Here is a 23,714-nt window from a genome sequence, read left to right as displayed (position 1 = left end):
TTAGCTGTGTTGCTCTTCTCCTTGCTGTTGCAGTGGCCATGGTGGGCAGGGGTTTAGATTAGTGGGGTGGTGCTCTGAGGTAGGGAGGTGAGAGGAGACCCAACAGCAGAGCAGAGGGCCGTGGGTCCCTTTCTGCAGCTCACCATGCCAGCCAAAGGAGGAGGAGATCACCAAGAGTGCCCACAGCCCTTAATTAGTCCTTTTGTTGTTTTTAAATAACAGCTTTATTGAGACATAACTCACGTACCATAAAATTCACTCCATAAGTCTGTAACTCAGTGGTTTTAGTGTATTCACGGAGTTGTGCAACCATCACGGCTAATCTCATCAGACCACATTTTCATCGCCCCAAGAAAAAACCCGTACTCGTTAGCAGTCACTCTTCGTGGCCCCCTTTCTTTCTCCCACTGGGCCCTGGCAACCACTAATCTACTTTCTGTCTCTAGGGATATACCTGTTCTGGACATGTCATATAAATAGAACCATACAGTATCGATCTGTATGCCTATGATACATACTCTATATTTAACTATTTGAGGACCTGCCAAACTGTTTTCTAAATCAGCTGCACCACTTCACATTCCCACCAGCAGTGTACAATTTCTCAACATCCTCACCAAGACTTTATTACTATCTTTATTTTTGATTGTCGTCATCCTAGTGGAGTTTCACTCTTGTTTTGATTTGCATTTCTCTGGTGGCTAATGGTGAGCATCTTTTCATGTGCTTATAATTTATTTGTATATCTTCACTAGAGAAATGTCTATTCAAATCTTTTGCCCATCGTTAAGTTGTGTCTTTATTTTTGAATTTTAAGAATTCTTTATATATTTTGACACATGATTTGCAATTTTCTTCCATTCTGTGGGTTGTCTTTTTACTTTTTTTTTTTTTTTGAGAGGGCATCTCTCATATTTATTTATCAAATGGTTGTTAACAACAATGAAATTCAGTATAGGGGGGTCAATGCTCAATGTACAATCATTAATCCATCTCAAGTCTAATTCTCGTCAGTCTCCAATCTTCTGAAGCATAACGAACAAGTTCTTACATGGTGAACGAATTCTTACATAGTGAATTAATTCTTACATGGTGAACAGTACAAGGGCATTCATCACAGAAACTTTCAGTTTTGATCACACATTATGACCTATAAACAATCAGGTCAAATATGAATATTCGTTTGATTTTTGTACTTGATTTATATGTTGATCCCACATTTCTCCCTTTATTATTATTATTATTTTTATTTTTAATAAAATGCTGAAGTGGTAGGTAGATGCAAGATAAAGGTAGAAAACATAGTTTAGTGCTGTAAGAGGGCAAATGTAGATGATCAGATGATCAGGTGTGTGCCTATGGACTAAGTATTAATCCAGGCTAGACAAGGGCAGCAAAACATCCATGGATGCAGAAGATTTCTCTCAAAGCAGGGGGGGTGAGGTTCTGAGCCTCACCTCTGTTGATCGCCAAATTCTCACCTGATGGCCCCCCTGCAACTGTGCCTGTCTTAGGTAGTTCCTCCCTTGAGGAATCTTACCTGTCTCCGGCTAACCAGTCATCTTCCGGGGCCATACAGGGAAATGTAAAGTTGGTAAGTGAGAGAGAAGCCATATTGTTTGAAAAGGTTAGCTTTTTACTTCTTTGCAGATTTATGCCCTGTGGCTTCTATGCCCAGCATTTGTCTCGAGGTATCTTTACCACCTGGAGGAATTATGATACTCGGTAAATTCGATATGAGGCACGAATTCTATTTAAGGGTTGTAATTAGGAAGAAAGAAGAAAAGCTATAGATGTAGCATATGGAAGGAAACATGGGAGGATTGATTATTTCTTTGACATATCTTCTTGTAGAGTACCTTAAGTATGTATAGGTTTTAAACTACCAACTAATTTGCACACACATATTAACATAATAGGAATACGGTGACATAAACAAAGCAAATCTATAATTACCATCCATCTCCAGTGAAGCCAAGAAAACCATTTAGGCACCCTAGGCATTTGTGAAAATTTGTCTATGATATGATGGATATTGTCCAACTGTACTTGAACAGTCTGAGAGAAATCAGACAAATTAAAGCAGCCCATTTCTGGGATCTGTTCACATCCCATATGTTCTTTTAACCGTAGATAGTCTATAGTCATAAGATTTTGGAGTGCTACAACTTGCACCTCTCCCAACTCCTGGTTGAGTTCCAACAGTACAGATCCGGTCAAATTCGTTGTCTCACTGTATGCACATGCCAGCCTAGACATCTCCCTCCTCATTCCAGTGGCAAGTCCAGGAGACGGTGGGCTGGATGCAGCCACAACCGCAGCATCGTCTGGATCCCTGTGGAGGCTTTTTGATGATCATCCCCCTGCACAAGTCCTCCAGAGAGTGCTGATACCGGAAGCTCCTCCTCATATCGTATCTTAGTTCATTTTCTGGGTATCCAAGCTAGGCCTTGATCTTCTGCATAGAAACAAACAGACCCTTTGCCCACACTTTGACATGCCCTCTATACCACTGTGCAGAACTCATTGGAGGTCAGCACACAGTAACTGCTTTTTTTTCTCTTTTTTTATTAAGAGTAAGGAATATTATCAGAAAAGAGTACCTCCATAGCTGATCATCTGACACCCTTTAAGTGATCAGCATTAAGGATATTTAAAGCATGCGTTGATCTTTGATTTACCAATAGTTTTATCCTATCAAGGAGTAATCCCCCTTTTCTTTCTTTCTTTCTTTCTTTTTTTTTTTTTTTTTAATTTTTAATCTACACTTACATGAAGAATACTATGTTTACTATGCTCTCCCCTATATCAGGTCCCCCCTAACAACCACATTACGGTTACTGTCCATCAGCTTAGCAAAATGTTGTAGAGTCACTACTTGTCCTCTCTGTGTTGTGCAGCCCACCCTCCCCTTTCTCCCTCCCCCCCATGCATGCTAATCTTAATATCCCCCTTCTTCTTCCTCCCCCCTTATCCCTCCCTGCCCACCCATCCTCCCTAGTTCCTTTCCCTTTGGTACCTGTTAGTCCATTTTTGGGTTCTGTAATTCCGCAGCTGTTTTGTTCCTTCAGTTTTTCCTTTGTTCCTATACTCCTCAGATGAGTGAAATCATTTGGTATTTCTCTTTCTCCGCTTGGCTTATTTCACTGAGCATAATACTCTCCAGCTCCATCCATGTTGCTGCAAATGGTTGGATTTTTCCACTTCTTATGGCTGAGTAGTATTCCATTGTGTATATGTACCACATCTTCTTTATCCATTCATCTACCGATGGACATTTAGGTTGCTTCCAATTCTTGGCTATTGTAAATAGTGCTGCGATAAACATAGGGGTGCATCTGTCTTTCTCAAACTTGATTGCTGCATTCTTAGGGTAAATTCCTAGGAGTGGAATTCCTGGGTCAAATGGTAGGTCTGTTTTGAGCATTTTGATGAACCTCCATACTGCTTTCCACAATGGTTGAACTAATTTACATTCCCACCAGCAGTGTAGGAGGGTTCCCCTTTCTCCACAGCCTCACCAACATTTGTTGTTGTTTGTCTTTTGGATGGCAGCTGTCCTTACTGGTGTGAGGTGATACCTCATTGTAGTTTTAATTTGCATTTCTCTGATAATTAGCGATGTGGAGCATCTTTTCATGTGTCTCTTGGCCATCTGTATTTCTTTTTTAGAGAACTGTCTGTTCAGTTCCTCTGCCCATTTTTTAATTGGGTTATTTGTTTTTTGTTTGTTGAGGCGTGTGAGCTCTTTATATATTCTGGACGTCAAGCCCTTATCGGATCTGTCATTTTCAAATATATTCTCCCATACTGTAGGGTTCCTTTTTGTTCTATTGATGGTGTCTTTCGCTGTACAGAAGCTTTTCAGCTTAATGTAGTCCCACTTGCTCATTTTTGCTGTTGTTTTCCTTGCCCGGGGAGATATGTTCAAGAAGAGGTCACTCATGTTTATGTCTAAGAGGTTTTTGCCTATGTTTTTTTCCAAGAGTTTAATGGTTTCATGCCTTACATTCAGGTCTTTGATCCATTTTGAGTTTACCTTTGTATATGGGGTTAGACAATGGTCCAGTTTCATTCTCCTACATGTAGCTGTCCAGTTTTGCCAGCACCATCTGTTGAAGAGGTGTCATTTTGCCATTGTATGTCCATGGGTCCTTTATCAAATATTAATTGACCATATATGTTTGGGTTAATGTCTGGAGTCTCTAATCTGTTCCACTGGTCTGTGGCTCTGTTCTTGTGCCAGTACCAAATTGTCTTGATTACTATGGCTTTGTAGTAGAGCTTGAAGTTGGGGAGTGAGATCCCCCCTACTTTATTCTTCTTTTTCAGGATTGCTTTGGCTATTCGGGGTCTTTGGTGTTTCCATATGAATTTTTGAATTATTTGTTCCAATTCATTGAAGAATGTTGCTGGTAATTTGAGAGGGATTGCATCAAATCTGTATATTGCTTTGGGCAGGATGGCCATTTTGACTATATTAATTCTTCCTAGCCACGAGCATGGGATGAGTTTCCATCTGTTAGTGTCCCCTTTAATTTCTCTTAAGAGTGACTTGTAGTTTTCAGAGTATAAGTCTTTCACTTCCTTGGTTAGGTTTATTCCTAGGTATTTTATTCTTTTTGATGCAATGGTGAATGGAATTGTTTTCCTGATTTCTCTTTCTATTGATTCATTGTTAGTGTATAGGAAAGCTACAGATTTCTGTGTGTTAATTTTGTATCCTGCAACTTTGCTGTATTCCGATATCAGTTGTAGTAGTTTTGGAGTGGAGTCTTTAGGGTTTTTTATGTACAGTATCATATCATCTGCAAATAGTGACAGTTTAACTTCTTCTTTACCAATCTGGATTCCTTGTATTTCTTTGTTTTGTCTGATTGCTGTGGCTAGGACCTCCAGTACTATGTTAAATAACAGTGGGGAGAGTGGGCATCCCTGTCTGGTTCCTGATCTCAGAGGAAATGCTTTCAGCTTCTCGCTGTTCAGTATAATGCTGGCTGTGGGTTTATCATATATGGCCTTTATTATGTTGAGGTACTTGCCCTCTATTCCCATTTTGCTGAGAGTTTTTATCATGAATGGATGTTGAATTTTGTCAAATGCTTTTTCAGCATCTATGGAGATGATCATGTGGTTTTTGTCTTTCTTTTTGTTGATGTGGTGGATGATGTTGATGGATTTTCGAATGTTGTACCATCCTTGCATCCCTGGGATGAACCCCACTTGGTCACGGTGTATGATCCTTTTGATATACTGTTGAATTCTGTTTTCTAATATTTTATTGAGTATTTTTGCATCTACGTTCATCAGGGATATTGGTCTGTAATTTTCTTTTTTGGTGGGGTCTTTGCCTGGTTTTGGTATTAGGGTGATGTTGGCTTCATATAATGAGTTTGGGAGTATTCCCTCTTCTTCTATTTTGTGGAACACTTTAAGGAGAATGGGTATTATGTCTTCTCTGTGTGTCTGATAAAATTCCGAGGTAAATCCGTCCGGCCCCGGGGTTTTGTTCTTGGGTAGTTTTTTGTTTACCATTTCAATTTCTTTGCTTGTAATTGGTTTGTTTAACTTTTGTGTTTCTTCCTTGGTCAGTCTTGGGAGGTTGTATTTTTCTAGGAAGTTGTCCATTTCTTCTAGGTTTTCCAGCTTGTTGGCATATAGGTTTTCATAGTAGTCTTTAATAATTCTTTGTATTTCTGTGGAGTCTGTCGTGATTTTTCCATTCTCATTTCTGATTATGTTGATTTGGGTTGATTCTCTTTTTCTCTTATTAAGTTGGGCTAGAGGCTTATCTATTTTGTTTATTTTTTCGAAGAACCAGCTCTTGGTTTCGTTGATTTTTGCTATTATTTTATTCTTCTCAATTTTGTTTATTTCTTCTCTGATCTTTATTATATCCCTCCTTCTGCTGACTTTAGTCCTCATTTGTTCTTCTTTTTCCAGTTTTGATAATTGTGATGTTAGACTATTCATTTGGGATTGTTCTTCCTTCTTCAAGTGTGCCTGGATTGCTATATACTTTCCTTTTAAGACTGCTTTCGCTGCATCCCACAGAAGTTGGGGCTTAGTGTTGTTGTTGTCATTTGTTTCTATATATTCCTTGATCTCTATTTTGATTTGTTCATTGATCCATTGATTATTTAGTAGCATGTTGTTAAGCCTCCATGTGTTTGTGAGCCTTTTTGTTTTCTTTGTAGAATTTATTTCTACTTTTATACCTTTGTGGTCTGAGAAATTGGTTGGTAGAATTTCAATATTTTGGAGTTTACTGAGGCTCTTTTTGTGAGCCAGTATGTGGTCTATTCTGTAGAATGTTCCATGTGCACTTGAGAAGAATGTATATCCTGTTGCTTTTGGATGTAGAGTTCTATAGATGTCTATTAAGTCCATCTGTTCTAGTGTGTTGTTCAGTGCCTGTGTGTCCTTACTTATTTTCTGCCCGGTGGATCTATCCTTCGGGGTGAGTGGTGTGTTGAAGTCTCCTAAAATGAATGCATTGCAGTCTATTTCCCTCTTTAGTTCTGTTAGTATTTGCTTCACATATGCTGGTGCTCCTGTATTGGGTGCATATATATTTAGAATGGTTATATCCTCTTGTTGGACTGAGCCCTTTATCATTATGTAGTATCCTTCTTTATCTCTTGTTACTTTCTTTGTTTTGAAGTCTATTTTGTCTGATATTAGTACAGCAACCCCTGCTTTCTTCTCACTGTTGTTTGCCTGAAATATGTTTTTCCATCCCTTGACTTTTAGTCTATGCTTATCTTTGGGTTTAAGGTGAGTTTCTTGTAAGCAGCATATAGATGGGTCTTGCTTTTTTTATCCACTCTATTACTCTGTGTCTTTTGATTGGTGCATTAAGTCCATTTACATTTAGGGTGACTATTGAGAGATATGTACTTATTGCCATTGCAGGCTTTAGATTCATGGTTACCAAAGGTTCAAGGTTAGCTTCTTTAGTATCTTACTGCCTAACTTAGCTTGCTTATTGAGCTGTTATATACACTGTCTGGAGATTCTTTTCTTCTCTCCCTTCTTATTCCTCCTCCTCCATTCTTCATATGTTGTGTGTTTTGTTCTGTGCTCTTTTTAGGGGTGCTCCCATCTAGAGCAGTCCCTGTAGGATGCCCTGTAGAGGTGGTTTGTGGGAAGCAAATTCCCTCAGCTTTTGCTTGTCTGGGAATTGTTTAATCCCGCCATCATATTTAAATGATAGTCATGCTGGATACAGTATCCTTGGTTGAAGGCCCTTCTGTTTCATTGCATTAAGTATATCATGCCATTCTCTTCTGGTCTGTAGGGTTTCTGTCGAGAAGTCTGATGTTAGCCTGATGGGTTTTCCTTTATAGGTGACCTTTTTCTCTCTAGCTGCCTTTAAAACTCTTTCCTTGTCCTTGATCCTTGCCATTTTAATTACTATGTGTCTTGGTGTTGTCCTCCTTGGATCCTTTCTGTTGGGGGTTCTGTGTAATTCCATGGTCTGTTCGATTATTTCCTCCCCCAGTTTGGGGAAGTTTTCAGCAATTATTTCTTCAAAGAGACTTTCTATCCCTTTTCCTCTTTCTTCTTCTTCTGGTACCCCTATAATACGAATATTATTCCTTTTGGTTTGGTCACATAGTTCTCTTAGTGTTGTTTCATTCCTGGAGATCCTTTTATCTCTCTCTATGTCAGCTTCTATATGTTCCTGTTCTCTGGCTTCTATTCCTTCAGTGGCCTCTTGCATCTTATCCATTCTGCTTATAAATCCTTCCAGGGATTGTTTCACTTCTGTGATCTCCTTCCTGACATCTGTGATCTCCCTCCGGACGTCATCCCACTGCTCTTGCATTTTTCTCTGCATCTCATCCCATTGCTCTTGCATTTTTCTCTGCATCTCTGTCAGCATGTTCATGATTTTTATTTTGAATTCTTTTTCAGGAGGACTGGTTAGGTCTGTCTCCTTCTCAGGTGTTGTCTCTGTGATCTTTGTCTGCCTGTAGTTTTGTCTTTTCATGGTGATAGAGATAGTGTGCAGAGCTGTTACAAGTGACTGCTGGAAGAGCTTCCCTTCTTGTTGGTTTGTGGCCTTCCTCTCCTGGGAGAATAGCGACCTCTAGTGGCTTGTGCTGGGCAGCTGTGTGCAGACAGGGCTTCTGCTTCCTGCCCGGTTGCTATGGGGTTTATCTCTGCTGTTGCTGTGGGCTTGGCCTGGGTGGGGCTTGGCCTGGTTGGGGCTGCTCCTCCAAAATGGTGGAGCCCCGTTGGAGGGGGAGCTGCCGGGAAGCTATTTATCTCCATAAGGGGCCTCTGTGCTCCCTGCTGCCTAGGGGGTTAGAGTGCCCAGAGATCCCCAGATTCCCTGCCTCTTGTCTCAGTGACCTGTCCTGCCCCTTTAAGACTTCCAAAAAGCACTCTCCAAACCGAAACAACAACAGCAACGAGAGAGGGAACAGAAAAAAAATAAAATAAAATAAAAAAGGAAAAAACACGTGATTTTTTTTTGTCCTCAGGTGCCGGTCCCAGGCACCCGCTCACTGGTCCTGCTGCCCTGCCTCCCTAGTACCAGGGTCCCTGTCCCTTCAAGGCTTCTGAAAAGCACCCACCCACTGGTCCCGCAGGGAAAAACGCACGATATTCTTTGTCCTCAGGCGCCGGTCCCAGGTACCCGCTCACCAGTCCCGCCGGGGTCTCTGTCCCTTTAAGGCTTCCAAAAAGCACTCGCCAAAAAGAGAAAAAAAAAGGGGAAAAATGCGCGATTTCCTCCGTCCTCAGGCGCCGGTCTCAGGCACCCGCCCACTGGTCCCGCAGGGAAAAACGCAGGATATTCTTTGTCCTCAGGCGCCAGTCCCAGGCACCTGCTCACCAGTCCCGCCACCTTGCCTCCCTAGCAACGGGGTCCCTGTCCCTTTAAGGCTTCCAAAAAGCACTGGTCAAAAAAAAAAAAAAAACCGCTCTGGTTTCTTTCCACCCGCTGGGAGCTGGGGGGAGGTGCGCTCGGGTCCCACCGGGCTGGGGCTTGTATCTTACCCCCTTCGCAAGGCGCTGGGTTCTTGCAGGTGTGGATCTGGTCTGGATGTTTTCCTGTGTCCTGTGGTCTCTATTTTAGGAAGATTTTTCTTTGTTATATTTTCATAGCTCTATGTGTTTTTGGGAGGAGATTTCCACTGCTCTACTCACGCCGCCATCTTGGCTCCGCCCCCCTTTTTACTTTTTTGATGGTGCCTTTTGAAACATGAGAGTTTTTGCTATGATGTCCAATTTATTTTTTTCTTTGTTGCTTGTGTTTTTAGTATCATATTTAAGAACCATTGGTTCTTCTAACCCAAGGTCATGAAGATTTATGTTTTCTTCTAAGAGTTTTATAGTTTTAGCTCTGACATTTGCTTCTCTGGTCTGTTTTTTTGTTATTTTTTATGTTTGGTGTGAAGGAGTTCAACTTCATTCTTTGGCTTGTGGCTATCCAGTTATCCCAGCAATACGTGTTAAAAAAAAAGATTATTCTTTCCCCACTGAACTATCTTGGAACCCTTTGGAAAATGAATTGACCATAAATGTCAGGGTTTTCTTCTGTGCTCAATTCCGGTTCATTGATCTCATCGATCTATACATCTCTCCTTTTGCCAGGACCACGTTGGGTTAGTACAGATCTGTTGTAAGTTTTGAAATTGGCAAGTGTGATTCCTACAACTTTGCTCTTCTCTTTCAAGATTGTTTGGCTATTCCAGGTCCTTTGCATTTCTATACAGATTTTAGGACTGGCTTGTCAGTTTCTGCCACAAAGTCCCCTGCTGGGGTTTTGGTAAGGAGTGCACTGAATCTGTGTATCAGTTTGGGGGAGTATTGCCACCCTAACAATATTAAGTCTTCTGATCCATGAACACAAGATGTCTTTCCATTTATTTAGGTCTTTAATTTCTTTCAGCAATTTTTTGTGGTTTTCAGTGCACAAGTGTTGCATCTCTGTAGTTCAGTATATTCCTATAGAATCCTTAGTTTTAAGACTGTTTTTACTATAGATGTTTGATATTTTTCAGAATTTAAATGAGTTTCTTTGGGATTTGTTCTAGAAGTAGACACCTTGTCAGGACAGCCTTGTATCATTGGGGAATGGAGGGTGGGGCAGAGAGTGGGGGAGTAGTAGACACAGTCAGCCAACTAACTAGCTGTTAATTTTAAGCTTCTCTGGTGGAGTATGGACACTCTTCTTCTCCACCACCAAACATCATTTGTACACCCACATTTTCTCTCTTTTTAGGTACTTACTTTGTGCCAAGTACTTTATCTGGACCATCTCATTTAGTGTTCAGAACAAGCCTAACTTAGGAGATTTTATGACTATTTTACAGAGAAGGAAATTGAGGCTTAAAGAGGTGAAGTCACTGACCTGGTGAGTGATGGAGCAAGACTCAAACCCGGCATTGGGACTCCAAAATCCATGCTCTTGGCCACAAATCCACATCTGATTCAAGGCAAACTATTTCCCTCTCTGTGCTTCACTTTGCCTACACAATTTTTTCAAGGAGGTTTTCAGTTGGAAATTCATAAATATGAGGGTAATCCGGCTGGTTTTTCAGGCAGTGGGTGTATTCTCCTTGCTCCTGTGGCAATCTTTAAACAAGTGTGATAAATTTTGCCAAAATGTGCTAGCCAATATATTCATTATTTTTTCACTAACCCAGCTATTCTGTTTTAGGCATACAACTAGTGAAGTGTGTGAACAGGAGCTTTATTTACTAGTATTGCAGTAAATGATGAGAGACCTCTTGAGATGAATCATTACTGCCTCCATTTGGGAGGTTAAACATTATTTGTGAGGCTGGTCTGAATATTTACTACTAGAAGTAAATAAGAAAGGCAAAGAAGCTGAAAGGGAAGGCTCTTTGCTCCTGGCAAGGGACCTTTTGCACACAGGGAACCTCTGACGCCCTCCTACCCACTGTGGCACCTATCTCTGTAGCAGAGTGAAGCAGGCTAATGATTTGCCACACAGAATGTGTGGCGGGGGAGGCATTTGAATGACTCCTGTTTGCATTCCAGATGGCACTCCTGGGGCCTGAGCCTTCTTCCTCCCAGCTCCCATCAGACTTCAGAGGATCTGCACAGCAGGAGGTTAGCAGGCAGGGGACGTCCAGCACAGAGAACCCTTTGCTTTCCTCTTCTTGGGGCTTGCCTTGTGCTGGCCATCAGGGGACTTGGCTCTGCTCTGGACCTCTCAGGACTTGAGCTTTTTCAGCTAGCCTTCTTGGAGAAAGTGGGGGCTTATATTTGTGTAGTATTTTGCACTTTCCCATCACTTTGGCTTTTACATGCTCTCTAAATCTTAGTTGACAAATGAGGAAACTAAGGCACAGAGCAGTGAAGTGACCCAGGGTTAGTGGCATCACAGGGAAGAGACTTCAGATGTCCTGGCCTTATGTGTAGAGCTCAGTGTGACCCTGGAACTGCCATTTGAGAATTCTGAACCCTAGAGTAGGGGGTCCTGGGGAGCTAGGGTGCTTAGGGCAGCTGGAATGGGGAGCCCAGGTACCCTCCAGCTTAAGATGGAATCCTGAGCATAAATATCAGCTCTGTTCCACTCCTAATGAGTATGGTCTTGGTGGAGACTAGTAGCTTGATTCAAAATAAAATATGCTTACTGCCTGTAATAAACCAATTCTGTGCTTGATGAAAATAACTGTCCTTTTATTGTGCCTCCTATATGCCAGCACCTTATTATAAGTCACTCATTTAACAATATGTATTGTGTATTGACTATATACCAGAGGGTGATGGTTGGTAAGCTAGACACATGTTACAGCTCTCATGGGGCTTATGTTATGAAGTGGGAGGCAGACAATTAAACAGGTAATTAGAATAAAGTGTGCTGAGTGGTGATGACAGTGGGAGGCAGGAGTCCACAGGGCAGGCAGCTAACCTGCACACGGAGTGGAAGAGATCAGGAAAGGGTTTTCAGAGGAAGCAACCACGCTAATGGGTGAGCAGGAAGGAGCCAAGTGAAGAGGCCTGGGTGGGAGTGCGTCAGGCAGAGAAAGAGCAGAAATCATGGCCCTACAGAGGTGCTAAGAGTTGTCCAGTAAGGCTGGGACTTTGTGAACAGAGAGGGGGCTGGGTTTGACTTGATGACACTAGAGGGGGCCAGGTCACGAGCAGGCTCAACACTGAAGGCTGTGTTAGGGATTTGAGTTTAAAAGGTCTTAGACAGGGAAATAATTTTTGGTTTGCATTTTGAAAAATCAATCTGGCTTTGGAGAAGGGGTTTAATTAAGGCAAGTTTGGAGGCAGAGGGGCCAGGGAGGAGGGTGGTTATAATAACCAGGAAAGACATGCTGGGGCTTTGGCCTGGGGTTGCATAGAAATCACCAGGACTTAGAGAGGAGTCTGATATGATGCCCAGATTTTAGATCTGCATGCTGACTAGGTGGTGCTACCATTTCTCGGGGTGGGAGACACAGGAAGAGGAGGGGGATGTCTTCAGTGTGTAGTGTTTGAGTTCTCTGTGAGACATCCACATGTTCAAAGGATAGTCAGACATAAGGACATGGGGCTCAGGGACATATCTGATGTAGAGCTAAAACCTTGGGATTTGTTGACATATGGACAATGCCAATGGAGATCAGGCAGGTAATACCAATGAGAGAGGTAGGCTGGCTGAGGTGAACAAAGGGGCCAATTGCAACTTAACTTGAGCCAGTTGTTATCATGTGCGAATGAGGACCAGGTATGGCTGATCTTCAATTAAAAAGAAAAAGCATAACATATGGGTAAGGGTGTCATAGGATTCCAATTTTGGTGCCACCACTTATTAACCATGTGACCTTGGTCGCGGTACTTCAACTCCCTGTGCCTCAATTCTCTCATTGATAAAATAGGAACAATAATGGTACATGCCTCACCGGGTTGTTTGGAGATAAAATGGTTTAACTTTTGTAAAGCTCTTAGGACAGTGTATTCCTTGCTTTTCTAAGTACTTGTTAGATAATCAACAGAGAAATGAGTGAATACTGTTGTGAAGTGGTACACAATGGTGCCCCAAGGAACGCTAACATTTAAAGGACTTCAGGGTAGACAGAGGAGAGGCAGAGCAGGAGTGGGGTACCCGGGAGCTAAAGGATATGAGTGTTTCTAGAAGTCCACTTCAGTCAGCAGTGTCAAACACTGCAGAAAGATCAGGTAATCTGAGGGCAAGTATCAGCTGAGTGGAGCAGCAGTACCGCATTTAATCCTCACAGAAACTGCAAGGTGGGGATTACTTATTAATGAGGAAACCAAGGTTTAGTGAAGTCATGCTGATGCACTAACTCATGCAGCTGGGTCCTGGGGCAGGTGGGCTGGCCCCTGGGTGGATCAGATTCCAGAGCCCGTGACCTCTCCTCTGCACCCTGCTTCTGGAGGAGTCGGCCAAGAAGTTTGCTAACATTTCTGAGCAACAGCAGGGTTGGTGTTCTTTCCTTTGCCTGGAAGCAGAGGTATTGTTTTCTCGCTGTACTTTTGAAATATCCTACACTCTCTCATTCCTTTTTGAGATGATGTGGGATTTATGCCATGATCAGGAGGATGTCTTAGAGATCATCACACGTACGAGCAGTGCTTTTCTATTTGCCAAACTTGGATCCTTAGGTAAATGGGTCCAGTAACTCCAGCCATCTCAAAAGGGACGGTTTGCCTCAAGGTTTTGTGAATTTGGGTATTAGTAATGTTGTGTTGAGTTGATTCTTTTTTTTGCTCAGAGCAGTAAAGGAGAAAAGAATGAAAAGGTGCCTGGTGGAAAAAACAGGACTGTGTGATGTCATGGGAGTTAGACTGCAATTGGGGACACAGTGTACCATCCCCAGAGTCCTGTGCCGCCTACATGGATGACCCAGGCCTGGCAGAAAGCAGGCTCTGTGCCCATTTCCACACCAGGTGCCCCGGGGAGATCTTAACTGGAATAAAGAGAGAGTGAGCGATTAAAATCAGGAGCTCTCTTTTCTCACCTGGTTGAGGGAATAAATAGCACGAAGCAAATATTTTTTCAAGAGCAAATTTTGGATTGTTAGGTGACAACCTCTGCATTTAAAATGACCCTCAAAATAACCACCCAGCTTTGCTCTTTCGTCTCCTCTAACGATAACGTCCCTGTGGGGGCCGAAGGCCTTTATTGGGTCACACATTTCTCATTCTTTACTATCTGGTCAATAGTTAGCAAGGCTGAGATCTCCAAAGTGAATAAGGATCCCACCAAGAAAACAAGTAGCCTTATTTTAGGAAATTCGTACTCAAAGCTTAATGTTTACAACTGCATGGTGTTTAATGTCCTCTCTCATTTTTTCAAAGGCTGTTTGGACTGACTACAGCTATTTGTGCCCCACCCCACCCTGATTCTCTTCCCTCTTGTAAAGAATAGCGCCACCTGGGGGTGGACACGGGTGGTGTGGGGTCTGAAGCTTGTAAAAAACTGGGCCTTCTTAAAATAAAGAGTGTAAAAACAGGTATAGACAAATGAGTGTTTATTTAGAACAAGAAAAAAAGGTGGGTAGGAAGGGGCCTGTGCAAGTGATATCTTGTTTTACAAATGAGGTGCCTGTCTATCTGTTGATTTCTCTAGCTCACTCGACCCACTTGTCCTCACTTCCTGCCAATCTACTGTGCTGACCTCCCAGGCACATCCTTCTGTTTCACCCCCTTCTATTACCATGTTTCTTGCTAAAGCTTTAACCGGCTGTGATTTAAATATTTTTCTATTACTGTTTGATCATCTAGTTGGAGATGCTAAAAATATCCAGGAGACCAATACTGTGCCTGTTGTATTTTGCTCATGGTTATGGGCTTAGCTAAGTGCCTGTCCCATAGTTAGAACTCAAATACTATTGAATGAATTAATTTGGTAACAAGCTAAAGATGATTGTAAGAACAAATTTGCGGGTTTGTGCTCCAAAGAAAAATTCCACTTGGTAGCCAGCTTAAGGTTATTAGGATCAGCTGTGTCCACACTCAGGCTTGTCAGCAGCAGAGACTGCTCTTCGATTTGAAAAACTTCCAAGCTTTGCCACTCAAAAATGTCACCTTAAAGGGAACTGACCTCAGTCGTATTAACCCTTGCATTTAGCCTATAGAAACCTTTGTAAGATGTTGGAAATGAATTTATTCATATATGGATACACACTTCAAATCAAACAAGTGTTTTTGGGATCTATGGCTCTGTACCCCCCTCCATAGGTGAAAATTGGCTACTTAACTCTAGTACTTTGAATTACAGGCAGTTTTGCTCTAATGTGAAAAATATACTCCTGTAAAACCTTCCATTCAGCAAGGGATGAGCTGAGAGGAAAGTGGGGAGAGCCATCATCCCTGTGCAGAAGGGTAGCTTGGGGTCGGTATAGTGGGCCCCGCGGAGAGGCTTTAACCGGGTGAGGCCCTCCACTCTTCAAGGCCACCCGGTCGTCCCAACTGCCCCAGTACAGGCCAAGCAGGTCTCTGCCTCTATGCTTGGCTCATGCTGTACCACAGACAGTCCGGAATGTTCTTCCTGATCTTATTCCCTCATGAAATCCCACTGGCCAACTTCAAGCTCCAGCTCTTCCTTCTCTGGTCTTGCCCACCCATGTTAAATTTGATCTTTTTAGAGCTCCAACCGCCCTGCAGAAGAAGCTCCTCTTGTGATGTTGAACCGCATCCTGCCTTGCATTATTATTATTATTAGGTTAGATGCTTTGAAGTCAGAGGACGTGCTGTACTCCCAACAGCCCCAACAGTATCATGCAGTGTTTGATTCACTCAGGCTCGCTACTTCACTTTCATTCCACCACTGGTTCTCAAAGTACCAGGAGTCAGAGGCAAAGGAAACAAATGAAAGCTGCAGGCCTTCCAAGAATCTCCCAGTTTGGTGGAAGAAGCCCTACCAACTGTCGCTTTATTGTTTATTTTCTCTACTTGGAATGGCTGTTAAGGACTTGGGCATGGAGGAGATGAGACATATTCCCAGTTCCTCTTGAATCTTTCACTGTGGTTTCATTCGTTCACTTTGAGTGGATTCTTTAAACCTTGGAAGCATGCTTATAAAATCAATGCAAAATTTAATATTATGAATTCAAATGTGAGGGAGTCCATAAATGCAGTTACTGAGAGTTCATTAGATGAAGACACTGCTCTGTTGGATAAAAATACACTACATGACTGCTCTGCTTGCTTTGCATGTGGAGATGGCTGCTTTATGACAGAAAGTCATTAACAGACAAACCTATATTAAACTTGATAATGTGTAACCAAACATTTTACTTCTTTGTGTTTAGGAAATTATGCAGTACTGGCTCACAAAGGGTGTTGATGGCTTTAGTTTCGATGCTGTTAAATTTCTTCTAGAAGCAAAGCACCTGAGAGATGAGGCCCAAGTGAATAAGACTCAAGTCCCGGTAAGGTTTTGAACATATTTTTTCTCCTTTTCTAAACATGTCATCAGAGTGTTTTCTGTTTTAGCCTGAACATTAATGTCCAAAGATGCCTTCTGTCTGTAGGAAATGCTCTGAATCACTTTCTTTAGAAGATTCAAATGCCTATGACCACATGCTTCCTTCCACTGTTCCCTCTGCGGGTAGGGGTCCCTTGAAGAGAACTTCGGTGACCGGAATCCCAAGGGCACCAACAGAGGGGATTCCACCGAGGGCCACCGCCACTCACTGCACTTCTGTCATCCCGCTTGGGCTCAAGTGAGGAGGCATAGATCCCCAGGTGCCCTGAGGTCATTGCAGGACACCCAGCCAAAAGGGACAGGAACTAACACTTGCTGGGAGCCTGCTGAATGGTGTATGCCCTTTACCTGGGATATTCCATTTAACTTTCACAACATTCCATTTAGCAAATCTTAGAGAAGTTAACTTACTGGGTGACAAGAGGTGTTAAGTCGAATTATAAACCAAGCCTGTCTAACCTCAGAATCTGGGTTCTCTGTGGTTCCACACCAGTGGTTCTCAGCCTCCCCCCCTGTGCCACACAAGAGAGTGATCACGTGTCACTCTGTTCCTCTGGTTGAACACCATTCTACAGTCACTCTGTTTTCAAAGACCAAGTAGTCCTAAAATGTGTTCCAAAATAATGGATTTGTATATTTACACAAGAGAATATTATTCTCAGTCAAGATAAAAGAATTACAGTGACACATAGCAATATGGGTGAACCTTAGTAATGTTTAGCAAAAAAAAAATCTACAATTATTACATAGAGTATGATGCTCTTTTTATATGGTTAAGCAGGTAAAATGTAATTCATATGGGTAGTTTACTAGCAAGCTTCTAGCTTTTATCCTGAGTAACAGATTTGTGGGTGCATCTAACTTAATTAAAACAAAACTGTTAAATAACTAAAGAGGAGTTAGCTGTGCACGGGCTGACTCTAAGAGCATATCATGAACTGAAGGTCTTTTTTTGTTTATTTTCCACATGATTTCCAATAAAAAGGAAAAATGAAGGGGAAAATAAAGGTTATATATTATCCAGTGTTCCAAAGAGAAGCACTTATCTCTAGAGAAGAAATCTCAAAATAACCTTGCCAATTATAATTAAATGTTATGAGATAGGCATATGTTTCAAGTCATGACAAATGATCAGAATAATGGGATTTGTGGGCTATTCAAGAAAAACTTAGGGGACATGTAATTTCAGGAAGAAACCTAAGATTCTAAAAAAAACTTCACTTGATCAAACAAGGTGTGGATAAAATGAAGGTTCTTGTGGCTAGGATTCTCACCTGGCCCTGGTTGGCTAGCTCACTACACATGTGTGGGCAATGCATCATTATTGGCTCTATAATGAAGAGCCATGCCCAGTGCTCTGTGCAATGCGGTGGCACAGCTACCAGGGCAGGAGAGCAGAGCAGAGGCTGGAGTAGTGGCAGCGCTGAGGACAGAAGCCCAGAGGACAGATGTGCAGGCAGAGAGGCCCAGAGGTAGAGATCAGCTTGCTGCATGCAGACTTGCTCTGAATGGATGAGATTTTAGTGATTGACCTGCCACTGTAGAAATAAAGTTGGGTATAACCCTTTCACCCCAAGAACATTCTAGTCATTTCTTTGGTCACATTGAATCCATAGTGAATGTGCCCGGGGCTGAAACCCATTGGCAAGACAAGAGGGATGTTCACTTATAAAAAAGGGGTCCAATGAATGGATGGCAACTCATGTTTGGACTGTCCCACCTGTCTGTGTTCCAGCCCAAGACTTATGTTAGACGTAATTTTTTACTTTGGATTCTAGAAGATTTCTGTAACCCTAGGAATGAGTGTTAGGAAAAATTTCTGAACCTTGGGTAAGTGTAACAGTAAGAATAAAGGATAAAAGTGGTAAAAAAACAAATTTAAATGGATATTAATAATTTTGTGAGCTGATAAAGTATAGGTGTGATAATGAGCTTTATAATTAGTAAGATAATTTGTTTTGTTTGCCTTTAAATGTGAAGCATTTAGGACAGTTAAATGTTTAAGAAGAGGATTTTGTTAAATACATTTGTAATCAGTGTTTAGCCATTTGGTAAAATTGAATTTGTTTACTCAACTTAGAGTTAATAATTTAAGCACCAAATGAAGTACCAATAGTCATAGTGTTCTCCATTCACAAGCGCCTTAAACACTGAAAGTCCTAGGACCATGCTTGAGCATGTGTGTCTCGCCTTGAGCCCTTTGAAGAGGTCTCTGTTCACAGAAGGCCAGTGGTGGGCCTTTGACATGAAATGGTGGTAACTGTGCTGTCCTGTTTTCAAAGGACACGGTCACTCACTATTCGGAGCTGTATCATGACTTCACCACAACACAGGTGGGAATGCACGACATCGTTCGGAGCTTCCGGCAGACAATGGACAAATACAGCAGGGAGCCTGGCAGATACAGGTGACCACAGGGCAACTTCCTCACTGGAACAGCATGGCATCTGCAGCTGATCCCTTTCTGTCAGGCATTCTCAAGAGGGTCAAGTTGTTATTTAACAAACCTGCTTTAACTATAATGGATCATGATTCAGTTCTGCCTGGCCTGGTGTATCTTCCCGTTGCTTAACTTTGCTGCTTGTCAGTTTCCTCTTTTGTGAAATGATGCTAATTTTCACAGGAATTTTGTGAAAATTAAATTAAGATAATATACTATCTGAATGTTAGCCACTAATTATTATTATTTGACCTGTTAGTGTTCATGTACTGTATAAATCCAAATGTTTCAACTAAACTGTTGGTAGATCGCAATGGTTAGGAACACAGCTTTGGAATCAGATGGGCCTGAGATAGGTCTTACATAAAACTGCAACCTGAGGCTCGTTAGTTAACATAAGTTCTGTTTTCTGACCAGTGAAAAGGTGATCATGACACTCCTTTAAGACTGTTGTGGGATGACCGGTGATAATGTAGATGAAGCACTTCAAACAGTGCCTGGCACATAATAAATACTCAGTAAACTTACTATGTTTATATAGATCATCCAGAAGAATCAAGAGAAAAAGAAATTTCTCCTCCTTAAAGTAGGTCCTCTGGTTACCATCCCCATTTTACAGATGAGGAAACTGAGACTCTGAGCATTTAGGTAATTGTCACACCCAAGTAATGGGATTGGAACTCAAACAGTTGGGCTCCAGACACTGTGCACTTACCTATTAATGTAATGCCTCAAACAGGCAAAGCCAGCATTGATGCAAGTCATTCCAGGCCAGGATCTTCCCCTGAGAGGGTTTGGTTTCAGTAATAGAGTGTATCCCAATAATGAAGTGAGACTTTATAGGAATCCAAATACAAGGACAAGTTTTTGGGGAAACCCCTTCCCCTTACATTGCAGAAATATACTGTTAATTCTAAGTGGAGTGATGAGAATTGCTAAAGAATGTCTTCATGGAAGCTACTCAGCTGTAATCAGATTTAGAAGAGAACAATACTGAGATCCAAATGTGTTTCCTAACCCCTAGACGTGGTCTAGTGTTAGGCTAGTGTTTGGATTTATTATGATACTTAGTAAGTGAGAATTTGTCCATGTGACCCAACATGCCATTTCTTGGCTATCTGGCTTGATTATGCTCTAGGTCGAGCACTAGCCTAACATGAATAGTGTGCATTCCTTCCCCACATCTCTGCAATCAGATATAAGCAGCTGCAGAACACTTTCCCAGTCTTGACAAGCTCTGAGGACGTTGGCCCTGCCACCTCTTACAGGTTCATGGGGATGGAAGCTCATGGAGAGGGCATTGACAGGACCATGATGTACTACGGGCTGCCTTTTATCCAAGAAGCAGATTTTCCCTTCAACAATTACCTCAGTAAGCTAGACACTCCTTCTGGAAACTCTGTGTTTGAGGTTATCACATCCTGGATGGAAAACATGCCGGAGGGAAAATGGCCCAATTGGATGGTAAGACCTCATGCCCAGCCGAGCCCATCTGGTGCTGGTGAGCTTGCTGAACAATCACCTCGACAAGGAAGTGTGTCTAAGTTTGTCTCTAAGTCACCTCCATCTTTCCTTTATTTGGTGACTATTGAGCCAGGCCTGTTCCAGTTTCTGACCAGGTTCTGTCATTTTTCTTCTTTTCCTTATGGTTCTCAGATAATCACAATCGATCTGTCTTCAAGTCTGCCAGTTCTCTGCCAGTTTAAATCTGTTCAGTCCCTCCAGTGAAATTTTTTCATTTCAGTTATTGTACCTCTCAATTCTGAAGTTTGTCTTTGGTTCTTTTCCCTAATTTCTCTTCATTGATAATTTTTATTTGATGAGACATTTGTTCTGATATTTTCTTTAAATTCTGTAAATAGTTCTTTGAACAGACGTATAATTGCTTTAAAGTCTTTGTCCCCCAAGTCCAATGTTTAGGGTTTCCTCAGTCACATTTTTCTATTGACTACTTTATCCCCCTCTGTATGGGCCATACTTCTTTGTTTCTTTGCATGTCTTGCATTTTTTTGTTGTTGAAAACTGGATTATTTTAAATAATGTAAGTATAAAACCTGGAAATCATTCTCCCCTCCAGTGTTTGTTCTTACTGTCTTTGGTGACTTTTTGGGATTAATTTTGTAAAATGTGTTCTTTGTTGCTTGGCTACTAAAGTCTGCTTGTCAGCAAATGATTGGAAAGACTCTTAAAATGCCTTGGGCCAGGTAAGTCTCCGAGCCTTTTCGGAGAGGCTCTTGGGGGCATGCATGTGTGTACTGGGCCATGAATTTCACCCAGGCAGGCAGTTGTCAGTTCTGACTTAGTCTTCACTTTCTACCTGCCCAGAGCCTCAAGGTCAGCCAAAGGTGATCAGAGCCTTCTCAGGTCTGCCCCCAGGGCATCTGCACAGCCCTGCGCATGGGTGTAGCCTTCTAGATTCCAGGAATATGTCAGAGCCTTTCGAAACCCCTATGGTCATCTCAATCCCCAGTTTTTAGGATTTTTGGTCAGTCTCTGTTCAGCCCCAGTTGGCACCTCCACCTCAGGAAGGTGTCCTGTTAAAACTGCTGCTACTGTTTTGGTGAATGCCCCGGGGATAGGGCTATTCACAGTAGAATTCACTCTGAGAAACAAAGAATCCAGCCAAAAGGGAGCTGATAGAAAGGTCAAATAGTGACAGTTCTCTAAATTTTGAGCTTTTGGTGAACTCTAAACCTATTTTGTTTTCCCAGTGGCTGCTAAGCTGCTGCTTTTCACAGCTACTGTAGTTGGAAGGCTGTTGGTTTGCAAGGCTGTTGAGGATCCAAGGGGCGGGGCATGAGAGTAGGGCCAGTTAAAGTGACACAAAGTTTACTGTTCTTACTCAGGTCCAGCTGTTGTTCTTGACTACAATACTCCTTGGATTGTTGAAAGCCTTTTAGCTCATTTCCAGAGTTCTGACAAAGTGAATTTTTATGTTTTTTGCCAGCATTCACCTTGCTTTTACAGTGATTTTTAGGATGTCCTTACTCCACCGTTCCAGGAATGCCCGCTTTATTACCAATTTTATAATGCAGTTTTAGTACTTGTTTTTTATATACTAAAAGTCTTAGGTATATAGACCACTGGTGCCTCTCTCAGCCTGTGAGGGGCCCTGATTTCTATCTACTGCTATGAACTACCTGTGCAAATATTTCTTGATTTCAGTTCTGAAAAAGAAGTGTTCTAGGTCCACAAGGCTTGAGAAATCACAGGGTTTCTTGTCAGTTGCTCTCATCATGAAAAGAACAAAGGGAGGTGAAATTTGACCTAACTTTTTGGCCATAAAAATAGATATTTTACAAGGGTCTATAAAAAATTACTTTTTATAGTTTTAGTACAGCTAAAGGAAAAAAAAAAGCAACCTCTCTTTCCCTGAATTGTTAACAACCTAGCTTCTGTTGTCAGATTGAAGTTCAAAGGCTGGTTCTGCCTCATACTCTGACTTGAATAAATGATGCACTTTCTCACAGCTTGTTTCATCATTTGTAAAACGGAGACAATACCCGACAGTACTGGAGTAGAGGGGAGAAGATAGAACTTATATGTGAAAGTGCTTACTAAATGTGAAATGCCATGTTTAGAATATGCACATAAGATTGAGTTGTGGTATATATGGAAAGAGTTGTTAGGTGATTTAAATAAAGTCTTAAATAAGATCTACATGTTATAATATATAATTAGAGCATTTAACATAGAAATATATAAAATAGAAAACACTTTGCAAAATTTCCTCTATGTAAATTTCTTTATAAAAGTTGATTTATCTTTTAATTTAAAATTTATTTTCGCATAGATCAAAAGTCAACACACACACAAGGGGCACATCAGAAGTCTTTTTCCCACCCTTGTTCCTTCTACCTCTTCCCCTTGTCCTGCTCTCTCTAGGGGAAACGTTTTTGTTTCCTTTCCTGTCAATATTCTCTTATCCAAATGTGTGAAAATGCTAATAGGCACCTGCATAAAAACTGTAATATTCTTGTGACACAAATAGTTGTCACCATTTTGTTAATCACAATGGCCAAGGCAGTGAACTGGTCTAGTAAGAAGTAGCAGGGTTGGGACTCACATCCAAGTTTGCTGATACCAGGTACCCATGGCTAACCATTTTTCTGCCTGCTGAACTTATTGTGAAGTACGCTGAATCTTCCAGAAAAGCTGTATATAGAGCTGTGTTCTTAAATATACCTGCCTTTCAGGTCGGTGGACCCAACAATGCCCGGCTGACTTCCCGTTTGGGGAAAGAATATGTCAACGTCATGAATATGCTTGTTTTCACACTCCCTGGAACTCCTATAACTTACTATGGGGAAGAAATAGGAATGGGAAATATTTTAGCCTCAAATCTCAACGAAAGCTATGATGCTGTAAGTTAATATAACCATGTACCACACCAAATACTTTTTTTCCAAATCAGAGAATTTATTATTCCTATTCTACTGGAAATCATGATTACCTTGCCTTCCTTTCTTCCTGTTAGTGAGAATGCTCAGCTCTATTTGGGGAGCTTGTTAAAAATGATTGTGTAGAGCCCAGAAATCTGCATTTTAAAGATGTTTTCCAGCTGATTTTTAGGCACACTAAAATTTGAAAACCTGTTTTTTGAATTTGGAGTAGTATTCACTGCCCTCTCCCTGGTAGGTGTAGGTAGGAACATTTATTGCAGTGCTTGTCTGTATTGCTAGATTTCATTTGACCACAGCACCAGGATTCTTCCTTTTATGTTAACAAATGTAATACACAGCCTCATATCTGAGTAGTTTTTATTTTGTTTTTGAGGCTACAGATTTCACAGTTGTGTTGCTGGGCAGATGAATGATCTTGAACCTGTGATTTGTATGGTTAGCTTTC

The 23,714-nt window shown here is 41.6% G+C and overlaps 1 protein-coding gene across 3 annotated transcripts in view; it reads left to right on the top strand.

Moving 5' to 3' along the window:
- The window catches only part of SLC3A1 (solute carrier family 3 member 1), a 49,884-nt gene that overhangs the window by 8,616 nt on the left and 17,554 nt on the right, over positions 1–23,714 (top strand). For all 3 annotated transcript variants that reach the window (XR_005053778.2, XM_036990833.2, XM_036990832.2), the window contains exons 5-8: positions 16,251–16,370; positions 18,709–18,833; positions 20,135–20,330; positions 23,063–23,230. Coding sequence is in view for 2 of the 3 variants with exons in the window: in XM_036990833.2 (XP_036846728.1) it covers positions 16,251–16,370; positions 18,709–18,833; positions 20,135–20,330; positions 23,063–23,230 (609 nt within the window). In the remaining variant the exon portion in view is untranslated. The remainder of the gene's footprint in view (positions 1–16,250; positions 16,371–18,708; positions 18,834–20,134; positions 20,331–23,062; positions 23,231–23,714) is intronic.

Source organism: Manis javanica, chromosome 1 (assembly GCF_040802235.1).
Source record: "Manis javanica isolate MJ-LG chromosome 1, MJ_LKY, whole genome shotgun sequence".
NCBI classification, from domain to species: domain Eukaryota; kingdom Metazoa; phylum Chordata; class Mammalia; order Pholidota; family Manidae; genus Manis; species Manis javanica.
Note: the sequence above shows the minus strand (reverse complement) of the source record. Positions and strands in the feature narration are given on the sequence as shown.